General features: G+C 43.2%; 1 protein-coding gene across 8 annotated transcripts in view; it reads right to left on the reverse strand.

The window, feature by feature from the left end:
* The window catches only part of camta1a (calmodulin binding transcription activator 1a), a 306,871-nt gene that overhangs the window by 50,178 nt on the left and 243,549 nt on the right, over positions 1 to 13,144 (reverse strand). For all 8 annotated transcript variants that reach the window (XM_086213431.1, XM_086213436.1, XM_086213432.1 and 5 more), the window contains one exon: positions 1,468 to 1,539. In XM_086213431.1, coding sequence (XP_086069557.1) covers positions 1,468 to 1,539 — 72 coding nt within the window. The remainder of the gene's footprint in view (positions 1 to 1,467; positions 1,540 to 13,144) is intronic.

Here is a 13,144-nt window from a genome sequence, read left to right on the forward strand (position 1 = left end):
TTGTTTGAATGAGTGTAAAGAGCCGTGCGAGTGAAGGAAATATGAGGGCTAAGGGGCAGAAGAAGTTGTTACTGTCTTACTTTTTGCAGTAACTGTACCCAAAAGTGTGACCTCCTCAAAGATTGATACGTTTATGAGTGTACAACTTGAAAAATAAGGCAGAAGAAGTTTGAAGAGGGAGTGACTCCGTGTTATTCAAGCTCTCGCTGCTCTTTATAAAGTGTGTACACATGTTTCTGAGGGTCTGCAGATTTCCTTGCATTTGCCAAAGTCCAGCTTTGATTTCTCTGGAACTGCAATTATGTTTCTGTAATCACACTCAGGCCTGAATTTCATTAAGACTTCCATTTTACAAATGGAAGATTAATGACCAGATATATAGACTTATATATGGTTTTGTTTTCTGGATCATAATGATATATTCCAAATAACATTATTCCATTGGTTCTCCATGTTCTCATAGTTTTGGATGATAAGGTTTTTAATCATGTAAAAACACAAGTGAAATGACCTGAGAAGCTTTGCTGATTGAACCCTAGAGAAACATGCCTTTTGTCCGCTCGTGTTTACTGCTGGAGACGCACACACAGAGCCGACAAACAAAGTGAAAGAGAGGGAAATAAATGGTTGTTGTTTGAAAGCTTTTGTTTGCTGTGGGAACACTAATGATTTTGATTAGTTTTTTAGCATTGTTCAGGCCATTTTTCCGACTTTGTCTTTTCCCAGCTGGTCTGCTTGCTTGTTTTGCTAACACACATTGTGTTGTTGTTGTTTTTTTTTGGTCTTTTTTCTGCAAATTGATTTGTCTGGGTCTATTCAGTACGGCAGAGATGGTGTAATGATACTTCTTCTTTGGAATATACACAATGGACTGATGACAAAAAGCTAATCAATCTAGACATAGATAGATAGATAGATAGATAGATAGATAGATAGATAGATGGAAAGATGAGCATGTGTAAATGCGTGTGAATGACTGTATGTTTCAGGCACCTTCCAACAATAATGGCTGCCATGCTAAACGAGGATGATGGGATGTATTGGGGAGGTGATCAAAGGACTACTATTTACAACCACTCTAAGCCTGCAGACTTGATGACCCACTGTAAGCACACCATACTGTACGGGGAACCTCTTCCATCATGCTTTTACTGCAGCTGTTAGACAGGGGAGATGGCAAAGCTTTTAGCAGACTGAGATACCGTCCTTCGCTGGACAGCGTGTATGAGCAATGCTATCAGAAATGTGAATGACTGAGAAGATAAGGGAATGGAGGCTGGGGAGAGAACAGAGAGGTGAGAGATGGAGGCAGCGAAGGAATAGGTTGATGTCTGCCTGCCAGCCGTCAAAGGGAAATGCTTCGCTTAAATGGGAACTGATACCACGCAATTCATTCAAGCTCTTGTCGATTGACTGAGTGAGTTTAAAGTGAAAGAAAAGTAAAGAGAGCAAAAGAGGATTTCTTACCTGGAGGAGCCAATAGCACCTGCGGTGGAAGGTGGGGATGATGGAGGAGTGGACATAGCAGCCATATAGACACTAAAAGAAAGAAGAAGTAGAGGAAGTTAGAAAAAAAAGGGTCAGCGAAAGAGGACGTTACACTAAAGTAGTACGGACAATAGGCCGACCCCTCTGCTGAATCAAGACAGCTGTGACCTGTGAACCCCTGACCCCTACTCTCCTGGGAGAACTCCCATGTGCTCCTGCTGGCAGATGGCTGAGCTATTGTTCTAGGAAACAAAGACTGTGACCTGGAAGAAGAACCTGGACGGGGGTTAACCAGTGAACACTTCAGCACTGTCCCACCGTATGAGTCCTCCCGTCTTTCTTTTCTCCTGTCCAGAGAGGCCCTGACAGAATGATTCAGGTGCTCCTTACTCCACCATCCCCCATCCTCCATCATGCCACAGGGCACCTCGGCACATAACTAAAGCACAGTGTTATTAATATCCTTATCATAAACAGATAATACTGTGCCTGGGGGCTCGTTACTGTGGAGAGAGCTAGGCAGGGCTGATAACACCTCCCAGTATCTGGAAGGGGGGCCGGGAGACATTTTTTCCCAGCCGGCAGCAAAGCATGTGCAGCAAGAACAGGAGTAAAGCTGCCCTTATCCTCCTCCATTCTTCTCTGGCAGACCCACGGCCCTGGCTCCCAGCTGACCCAGAGGGATGGCTTGCCTGTTTTTGCTTGTTGACAGCAGCAACGAGTAAGTACTGCCCCCCTCCCCCCAGCCCGCCAATACCAACTCGGAAACAGGCAGTGATTTTGTGCGATACATGATGAAAGGTGAACGTAGGGTGAATTGCTCTTAAGACAGAAAGCTTGGCTCTTACAGAAATAAATCAAGGCTGGGAGGAGTGAACTTCACATCAATCCACTCTGGTGTAACTGTTAAGAAATTACACAGGATGAGTCATACATGTACAATGTTGGTCAGGGTGTATGTGCCCAAATCTACTCCGAGGATGCTTTCACTCTTTTTAACTTGGTAGAATCACACTATCCTTTAAAAAAAAAAAAAAGGAGCTGGTTTGCAGCTCACTTGGGTGCATACCAGAACAACCAGACTGAAATCACCTTCTCTCAAGTATCTCGGTCTAATGTTTTGGTAAACAACCAAACTACTTTGGAACAGTTTGTTTGGTGTGAACCTGTTCCAACCTCAGGCTGACCCAAATACTTCACCACTGGATGTCAAATAATCCAAACTGTAGAGGTCTGTGTAAAAGGAAAATTTAGAAAATGGATGCAAAAAGTTACAGAAATATCCGCAAGTTTAGGAAAAAGAACCTTCTTCCTGTATTTACTGGAAAAAAAGAATTGAAAATAAATACAGCAAATGTTTTCACGTGGTTTAGAGTGATACATTTATGTTTGTGTGGATTTTTCTCCTTGACGGAGGAGACTCATTCTCAATAGAGAATCATGGAACGTGACGGTTGCGCTCTCTCTAAAAACAAACCGATCCAAGGGGGAACTGCTCCAGGTTTAAACACTCATCAACAGATTCGGACCAGCTCGACAAACTGTGTGAAAACACCATTCAAGACATGTTCGCTCACACATCAAAGATACTGAAAAAGCTTCGTTGCTCAGCTGTTCTCTAAGTTCAAGTAGGTTTCCTTGGGCCCTGCACGTGTGGACTGGTTAAGTGGTAAACAAAGGGGTCAGGAGTGGGAGACGGGAAGACAGAGGTAAGATAAGATTTAAGAATATGGATAACAAAGCTTCTAGGACCATGTGATAAATAGGCACCTTCAGTGTGTTGTCCCATCTTGTTTTAAACCTAGTAACAATGAGCAGGGCCTGCAGAGGAAGTCAGTTTGTATAAACACTCATTTGCCAGCATCAAACTGCCTGATTAATTATACCGCAGTACAGCTACAAAGATTGGGCACATGTGGAGAGGCACATTAGAGAGCTACAAAACACACACACACACGTCACACAGATGAGTGTGAGTGTGTGTGCTCAACACATACAGACATCCCACAGGTATGACCAATTCATAAACCATTGTCACATCAGCCTCGAGTGTTTCTCTAGATGTCCCATTGTTCCAATCACATCTATTTGGAATTGATTTCCAATGTGTGTGAGTTTGAGATAGTGAAATCATGCACACTTCATCCAATTCTTATTTTTTTGCTGTACTTCATCCATTACAGCTGTCTGAAATATAGGATTTATGCCTCCTCCCACTCCCATTGCTGTGCCATCCATTACTCCACGCTGGCAATGGACAGACACTTCCTCCCACACTCACTGTGCACATAACCTCACATTACTATAGCCAACTACTACCAGCTAGCACATTTCATCTGTGGACTTTTGCAAGTATTTTTGTCATAAACTCTACTTTCTGGTCCTTTGTGGGTTTTGGCTTAGTGTGATGCAATACACTACGTATGTATTTCACTACATTCATATGTTGCAATACCTTTGAAAAAGGTGCTTACAAGCACAAATGCTACCAACACATATGATTGTTACTTTTCATTAAAAGCAGAATGGAGCAAACTTTTAAGTGTTGCTCATGCAATAAAGAAACTTGCTGTCTTGTTAATTCTGATTACGGAGAGTTTATTGATGTGTCATAGTTAATACTGCTCTAGCCTAAAGCATTTGGCCCGCTGAGAATGAGCTGTGGTGTGGCTACGCGCAGTTAGATGAGGTTATGGCATGCTCCTCAGAATTGACAAGGGGGCCGGTGCAATAGGCCTGTGTGACTAGGGTGACTGGGGAGTGAATAAATTAGCCCCCAGGCTGCTTTCTTCTCCCTCTGTTTACTCCATTTTTCAACCACACAAAGCAGCGTGCCAGGCAAACAAGCCGCTTAAAACACAACACAACTGTTGCACCTGTCAGTGCCGATATAGTCAGCATACACACATAAGCTTGTGCACCTTTACCCTCCAGTCACACTACCACCAACCCACACACACACAGACACACACACACACGCACATACACACACACACACACACACACACACACACAAGCAGCATTAGACAATGAGCTGCAACAAAATGACACCCACACATAAACAGAAATGCTCGAACACAAACACAATGTACAAGCACAGACACATGCTATTGCACTCGGGTACAATAGACCAAGATACTTTTGTGAGCACGAGCACGCCTACAGACACAAAGCTCATCAAACTCGAGTGCTTATCAGTAATTCAAGACGCATATCAGTTACTGGTGTTTCTGCTGCTCTATGCACGCTGAGCGTCTGGGTGACAAAGTGACGGCAGCAGAACCATTATTTGCTGTCTTTGGGCTGTGACAGATGACAGCACATCACAGGGCAAGCAATTAAACCATAATTATACACACATACCCTCTCACAGAACGCGCAGTCTCTCAGTGTATAATTCTGAAGGGCTTTTGCACACTTCTACAAATACATAGGTGTGCACGTACACACATGTACGTTCACACACATATGTGAACGTATGTCTAGTGTAACCTTCTTTAGGGGGTGCAAATGAGACACAATAGCAGAAGGATACACAACAGTTTATAGAAGAACCCGCGTGTCTATAATGTATTCATGTGCTGTCACTGCAGACAGCAGGAAAAAAGAGTTACAGCGACATGTGTCCTCCAAAGTCAATTCATTTGGAGTTGTCAATCAAGCAAGTGGCCAAGGCGATCAAACACTAGCTTGGCCCAATGAGAGGGTGCTTTTGCCTCCACCCCCCCCTTGGGGTGTTAAAGCAGTCCAGAGTCGAGCAGGATGGCGGTTCACACAGGGCAACCATGCCAGACAGCCCAGTGATAAACAGTTTGGCCTTAATAAAGCCTTCATAAAGGCAGGGCCACTGCTGGTTACCTGTCCTCCCTTTGGAGTCATCAACTGACCCTGGCCTGTCTGTTGCCCTGGCGACACCTATCTTACATTCATCCATCATGGCTGACAGGTGCCAGGCACAGCTAGAGATGTGTTAGTGAGACAAAAAAAACAAAACAAAACAAAAACCAAAACAAACAAAGAAAAAAAACAGGAAGGCAAAAGAGGCAAGCGGACAAAGAGACAGAGAGAGAGTGGAGACTCTCTCATTACAAAATAACGATGTGTGAAGACAGCCCTAATCAGCGTGCTGCATCTTATTTATGTTGGCAATTTGCTGTTTTCCTGCTGTGATGCTAACTTTTTATGGTCAGTGGCTGCCACACATTTATCTGTCTGGTGGAGTGTCAGAACAATTGCAAACAGAACACATTAACACATGTGTTTGTAATTTTAGTCCTTGTGAAAGGGCATTATTGACTTAATTAAGCCCCCCCCCACACACACACGCACACACACACACACACACACACACATACCTAATCCTCATCACAATTGTATGCAAATGACTGAGGAGGTAGAGCCACCTATTGTTCAGAAGGTTACTCTTTTGATCCCTCAGCCCCTTTAGAGACCATGTCAAAGTGGCCTGAGCAAGACACTGAACCCCTAATTGCTACTGATGAGCAGGTTGGCACCTTTCATGGCAGCATCTGCCGTCAGTGTGTGTGAATGAGGCAATTTTGCAAAATGGCCATTTACCACGTATAAAAAAACAAATCACAATCAAGACTGAAATTGGCCCAAAACTCAATTCAATAAACGATACACTGCACACACAACGTTTGCATCACTTTAGGGGTTATTACTGATTTACCAGACTACCTCTATTGCCTAACCGTGACCTTACTTTAACCTCAACCCAAGTCTGCATCTACAGTGTACTGATATTACATCATGTATGCTTCCTGTAAAAAAAAACAGACTTATGTGCCTACAAGTAGGAGCTCACAAGCAGAAACATGTGCAGGCATTTATACCAGAAGTTTTGCTTTCTTGATTTTTAAAATGACCTTTCCCATGTCCAAGTTGCAGTCTGCATCATGTCTAGCCAACTGTAACAAGGATCTAGTCATGTGTGACTCCTCTGTCCTCTAATTCTTCCTTAGCCAACATTTGTTCACACATACGTGTCATCACTCTGTCTGCAGTAGAAATTTTTCAGCTCCTGCTGTGTTGAGTGACTTGCTTTACATTAATAGAGGACTACACTTATTAACATGGACATCCACCTGGAAAAGACACTTCTGGCTCACTGCTTTATTAGAGGGAATGTATCATTTTGTGTGTCTGTATGTGTAGTTCTGGATATGTTCAAGTTTGCATATGTCTGTTAACACGGAGGCCTGGGGCAGGTGATTCCGCCTGGGGCAAAGCAGCATAAACAGGACCTAGGCAACAGCCAATCAGGCAGTACTATCAAATCTTATCCGGGGAAGGAATGCAAAATCCATACTCAATAGAGATTCATGGACCATGCAAGATTCAAGCCACCCTGGTCATTGACAGCATCCATGATGACTATTGATCAACAAACGATTTCTAGCTCCATACCGATGTGATTGGATGACTTACGCCTGAATAGTGCCACTTCCAGTTTGGAGGATGAGCTCATTTTCGACTGATACCGTAATGTTCTGCATTTCACCTGCTGTCTTTATAGTCAGCCACTCTGATTTGCTCCCTCCCAACCGTTCATTGGGAATTATATTATCTGTAGTGTCTGGTAGGGTGGCACTATGCCCAGAAAGCCCATAATATATAGTATGCCTCCTGCATTTTGGATACAGAGATAAATGCACAGCTTCTGTATGTTATTGCTGCTATGACTGTCTTTCACTCCAGCCTCTGTTTTCTCTATTAAGATTCTTCTCCTTCTCTATAACCTTCTAAATAAGCCACTCCTGTTAAAGTTGTATCAGTGTAATTCTTCAGTGCATCGCAAGACTTAAGCAACCGTTGATTAGACATTATACGTAATAAATCAAAAGAGGCTTAGATTTATCTCTTCTGTCCCCTCAGTTGGACCAGCTGCAGACTCTAAATCAGTCAAAACTGCTGCTAAATGAATTGGCAGGCTTCACCCGCAGTGGAGAAAAAAAGAAAAACAATCCTAAATTCGTCAATAAAGAAAAACAAATGATGCCCTGGAAAAAAAATGAAATGACGGAAATGACCATCTCTAAAAATAGCATAGTCATCGCGAAATAAACAAAAACAGTTGATAAACAGGCCCTGAGGAAGAAAATTAATTAGCCACGCTGGACGCGTAAACAGAGCGATACATCAAGTTCAAGTGGAAAACAATAACAGGGCTGAGGTGGTTTGAGAGAGAAACCTCACACCATTTACCACACAGACATTCTTGACTCTCTCTGGCATTATTCCTAAACCCGAGATGACCAAATTCAAGACGAATGAGATAACAGACGTTTAAGGGTGAAAAACGGTGGTGATGAAGTTGGACAGAGAAGAGTAAGAGCGGCAAAGACAGAAAAGGGAAGCTTAGTTTTTAGCTGTGCCTTTGCATGTGCCAGAGGAAACTCATGCACATGCTCATGCACGCCTGTCTCTCTGACTGAAGACACAGTGTCTGTTGATGCTAATGCTAGCCAGCTGGGCTCACGGCCAAAGGCATTAAGTGGAATCGAATTCCACCAAACTAGCTTTAATCAGCAGGTTTTTAAGGTTAGAATTACTCTCCCTCTCCTCCAGCCCCCTGGCCAAGGTTAAAGCAGACACAGGCAGGGGCTGGGCTTAGCTAATGGAATAGAAGGGTGGCATGGTGCCTACAGCATGCCACCAACACACATACTAACACAAAGGTGCAAACACACACGGGTACAGACACACTTTACTTTATGCTATGTTATACCTGCAAGGAACAATGATGCACATACACCTACAGGGACAGAAATATACAAACATACACACCCAAACACGCACACACGCGCACACACACAAACACACACGCATACACACACACACACACAGAGGTGTGAGACCACACACAAACTTAATGCACACAACCCTGAGAGCAGTGACACAAGCTGCATTAAATTCTCAGCAGGATCAGGTCACAGCCAGAAGACATGCAATATTCATCACCATCAAGCAACATCATTACCACAAAACATGGAGAAAATCTGAAAATAAAATAAAACTATTCATTCAGTTCATCGATTCCTTGACATCACAAACTATAAATAGTCAGCATACAGAGTGAAAAGATGGATGCAGGCCATAAATCGAAATGTCTGAGCTTAACAGACTTAACGGAACAGTTCACCCTAAAATAAAAAAAACAAAAAAAAAACAACATTTTTTTCTCTTTTGCCCGTGGTGCTATTTATCCATCTAGATCGTTTTGTTGTGACTGCTCAGAACAAAGTCTGTGGATTATCTTGACTAACTGGGCCTAGAGAAAAACATTGCTGTTGATTTTTTTAAATGCATTTTTAGGTGCTTTGGGCACCAAAAAAACAAACAATAACTGGTTGAATTCGAGCATGGGGAGACAGCTCTGCAACTCTAGATGGACAAAAAGCATATCAGGGAGAGGAAAAATGTGTTTTAGGGTAAATTTTCCCTTAAAGAAAAATCAGATAATCAGCAAATATTAATGCTTTTTAGTATTTTAGTTAACAGGGTCCAGTGGCAAATACATATAAACATATCAAATAAAAAAAAAAAAACCCTTCACCAGATTACTGTTAGCGAGGCAACAGTTCTGAATGTTAAACTGCATAAAGGCCTATTCACCTGAGGTAAGCCAAACAAGAATGTTGAAAACCCTAACACAAAAAAGGGAGGTGAAATGGCTGGACAAGTGAACATATCAGGCTGTTTTTCATTCCTCACAAAGAGCCAGAGGAGGCCTTGCCTTGACCTCAGCCTACAACAGCAGTCAACACATTGATGCCTGTCAACAAAGAAAAGCTCAGTAAAACTTGCAGCGCTTCTGTCAGCTTCTCAAAAGTCAAACTGTGTTTCTATAGTACCCACACTATGAGCAGAGGCCCAAATGTTCTCTTTACAATCTCCCACAGGATTTCTTTTTTTTCTCTTTCCTTCTCTTTAACCAACTTTGCTCCGCACATAAGAAAATGCCCTTACTTTGAAGTTGCACTGCAGATTACATTAGCTTGAGTCAAGCTGTTTGTTATTGAAATGCTAATGGGTTATCTTGAAAATCCATCCAACCATTTTCTATACCGCTTATCCATTAGGGGTCGCAGGGAGACTGGAGCCTATCCTAGCTGACACTGGGGGAGAGGCGGGGTTCACCCTGGACAGATCGCAGGTCTGTCGCAGGGCCATCAGGAGCAATTAGAGGTTCAGTATCTTGCTCAAGGACACGTTGACATGGTCACCGGGGGAAGTGAGGATCAAACCAGTGACCCATTGGTCGCTAGACACCCACTCTACCTCCGAGGTATGCTGCCCCTATCTTGAAAATATACGTTGGAATTTGCAGTATCTTTGTAAACCAAATTTAGATTTAGTTACAAGTGCATGTGAAGAGAGCTGAAAAGGTTAAATACTTTAGGTAATCCTGTATTATGTGAGGGTTGACAGGGTAAAAATGAATGTGAAGTATATGTGTAAAAGGTAAAACAGCAAATGGAAACCGGTCATTATCTCAAGACGCCACTTTCTTGTTATCTAACCTCGGAGCTGACCTCTGCTTGTCTAGAAAAAATGTCTTGCAGCAAAAAGAGAGTAATGAGCATCAACTGGGATAGGCACTTTATTCCATTAAAAGTAGAGTAATGGATACAGCAATCAGGTTATAGGGCCACTGTTTAAAAACACAAGGTCAGAGGTCAGGTTATAGCGGTCTTTTTTTGGAGGTAGGAAATAGCTGAGTCTGAAGAGACTTTCCCGTACCTGATGTTTGTTTAGTCAAACCCAAATGCATTCACTGGAGAGAGGCCAAAGCGATATCAACACATAGGTATGAATTTCCATGTACGTCAGTTGGAAGTAAGGATGGATGGAAAAGTGATTTACAGATGTATCAACAATACTAGCAGAAGAGGAAATTTAAAAAGTTGCTGTCTGCCCTATTCTCATGAACTCAATATCTCAGGAACACTTTGAAGGTTTTTTTTTTTTTTACTTTGGCAGGAACATCCACGCGGACTCTAGGTTGAACGGAGTAAATTCTAAGGTCACCGTAACCTCACAAGACCACCATATCTCAGGAGTGCCTTGGGGGAATTTCTTCAAATTTAGCAAAAACGTTCAATAAGAGTGATGGATGAACCGAAAAGATTTGGGTGGTCAGAGGTCAAGGTCACTGTTACCTCTGTCCGATGCTTTTGAATGTTGAAAAATTCACACATGCGTGGAAGAAATTTTCATCGCATAAGGCACAATTGTCCACTTGGCACATTCATTTAACGTCAGGTGCAAATTGCATTATAAGATATGATTTGCCACGTCAGGCGTTCTAATTACAATAATGTTCAAAATGCAAAGCATTCTGTATTTTTAGTATTTCTCCTTTTTCCTGACATTATCCTCAAAAGCTAACAGCCCTCAACACTGTTCCATATTTAATATTTAACAATCACCTAATAAAAGCATCACATTGTGAGACTATTGCTGCTGCTTAATAAACATAGATGCCATAGTTTGAGACTGTATGACCGCCCATTAAACTTCCCTTGTGTTCGCTGAGGTAAGGATAAAAGTGCACACTGTTTGGAGAAGGGGAGCACGTCCTCTGCATTAATGAGAGCAAATCATCCAACCCTGTGCTTCCCCTTTCAAATACACACACACACACACACACACACACACACACACACACACACACACACACACACACACACACACACACACTGGGGAGACTTGCTAAACATGACATCACAGGCTCAGCCTCCCTGCCGTGGGTTATGCCAGGCAGACATACTAGCTAATTGTAAGAGAGAGTTCAGATTTGTAATCCAGCACACTTCTGTTAGGGCTGATTAGCGGAGGATCACGCCTTCTACCCCTGCCATGATCTATAGGCAATTCAAATTTCCAATATCTCCGGTGTGAGCAACGAAGAGCTGAGAGAGACTGTAAATCATGACAAGTCCCACTGTGCAGAGGAGAGAAAATAGGATGGATGGAAAGTGAGAAAGAGAGTGAGTGACAGCAAGAGATATTCCGTTTGTATGGAAACATGAAGGGGGTAAAGAAATGGAGAAAATTATTGAGGGAATAAGGTGATGGGAGAGGGAGCAGTGCATGTATAGAGAGGAGAGGAGAGGAGAGGAGAGGAGAGGAGAGGAGAGGAGAGGAGAGGAGAGGAGATATGATTACCAAGGAAACAGCAAGGAAAAAAAATCCTGCTGGGGAGAAAGAGACAGAGAGTGTGGAGCAGACAAAGATGAGAGAGAACATGTGGGGAAGAAAGGGAGTGGGAGGACAGAGAGACACAGAGAGAGAGACAGAGAGAGGGGAGGATAAAATGAATGCTAACAGGGAGCCCAAACCCAGTACTGAGGCTTTATCCTTCACAGGCGGAGGAGCAACAATCGCAAACACATTTTCTCTCACCCTGGCCCTAAGAGAGATAAAAAAGCAATTTGTATTCTATTCCTATTCAGAGTCGCTTGGCCTGTTTCTCTGCCTGCATATTTGTAAACACAGCTTTGTCAGAGCAGCTTAATCTTCCCAACACAAACACAGACTACAGGAAGGAGGGGCGGGAAAGGGTGAGGAGGGAAAAACCGTGATGAGGGGACGGGAGGGTGAGGGATGAAAGAAAAGGAGAGAAAAAGGGTGACGAAGGGTAAGAGGGTGAGGATTCAAGAGAACATTTGAGGATCAACACAGGGTCACAAGAGGGGCTGACCAGGACATCATGGATCAGAATTTGTTTCCGTTTCAGCTACCCCGGGATGCCCTCATGTCGTACTCCAACAGACCTTAGTGATGTACACACCCATCATTTGTACTACCCTTGTGAGGACATTCACTGACATAATGCATTCTACAGCTCTTAACATAACATGAACCATCACAACAAAATCCCTAACCCCAAACCAACAACTATTTCCAACCCTTTATCATCTCTTAACAATCAAACTTCTCATTAAAGGGCAAAACTGTTCTCAGTGAAGGTTCAAAACTGGTCCTCACAGAGATAGACGCACACACACGCGCGCACGCACGCACGCACGCACGCACGCACACACACACACACACACACACACACACACACACACACACACACACACACTCACAAACTTAAACCCAAAGGAACAGTGCTTAAAATGCAAGATTACTGACAGGAACAAAACCTCCCACCCAAAAAACCATGCATAACATCATTCCGCCTAATATAACCTGGATGTGACAGATGGACAAGGATGGCCCTTGTGCTTCCTTAATTGTCACCGTGCTTCTCTTCATGCCGCTCATTTAACCTGTCGTGGAGCTTACAGCCATGCACTTCCTGGTTTCAGGGGAGTGTTCCGTACAGCCCGAGTCACACAGTCATGTGGAAGAACGAACACATCTCTGTGAACAACTACACTGTAAAGCAAAGAGACTGAAATAGACGGGAGGGGGGCCTGGCTTGGAAGTGGCGATCGTCTGGGCGCATATTCGCTCACGGAGGCGTGAAATTAGGCAGAGCGACACCTGCCAATACGCATTGCATTAAAGAGCACTAGGATCCACTCTCCACCAAACCCACACTCTGGCCTGTATATCACTCAGAATCTCTTCCACACTCTCCCTCATTCTATTTATCCATACTGTGAGATCACTTTTTATT

Source organism: Aulostomus chinensis, chromosome 9 (genome assembly GCF_037954235.1).
Source record: "Aulostomus chinensis isolate RoL2024-O1b breed Wild chromosome 9, RoL_Achi_v1.0, whole genome shotgun sequence".
In the NCBI taxonomy this organism is placed as follows: Eukaryota; Metazoa; Chordata; class Actinopteri; order Syngnathiformes; family Aulostomidae; genus Aulostomus; species Aulostomus chinensis.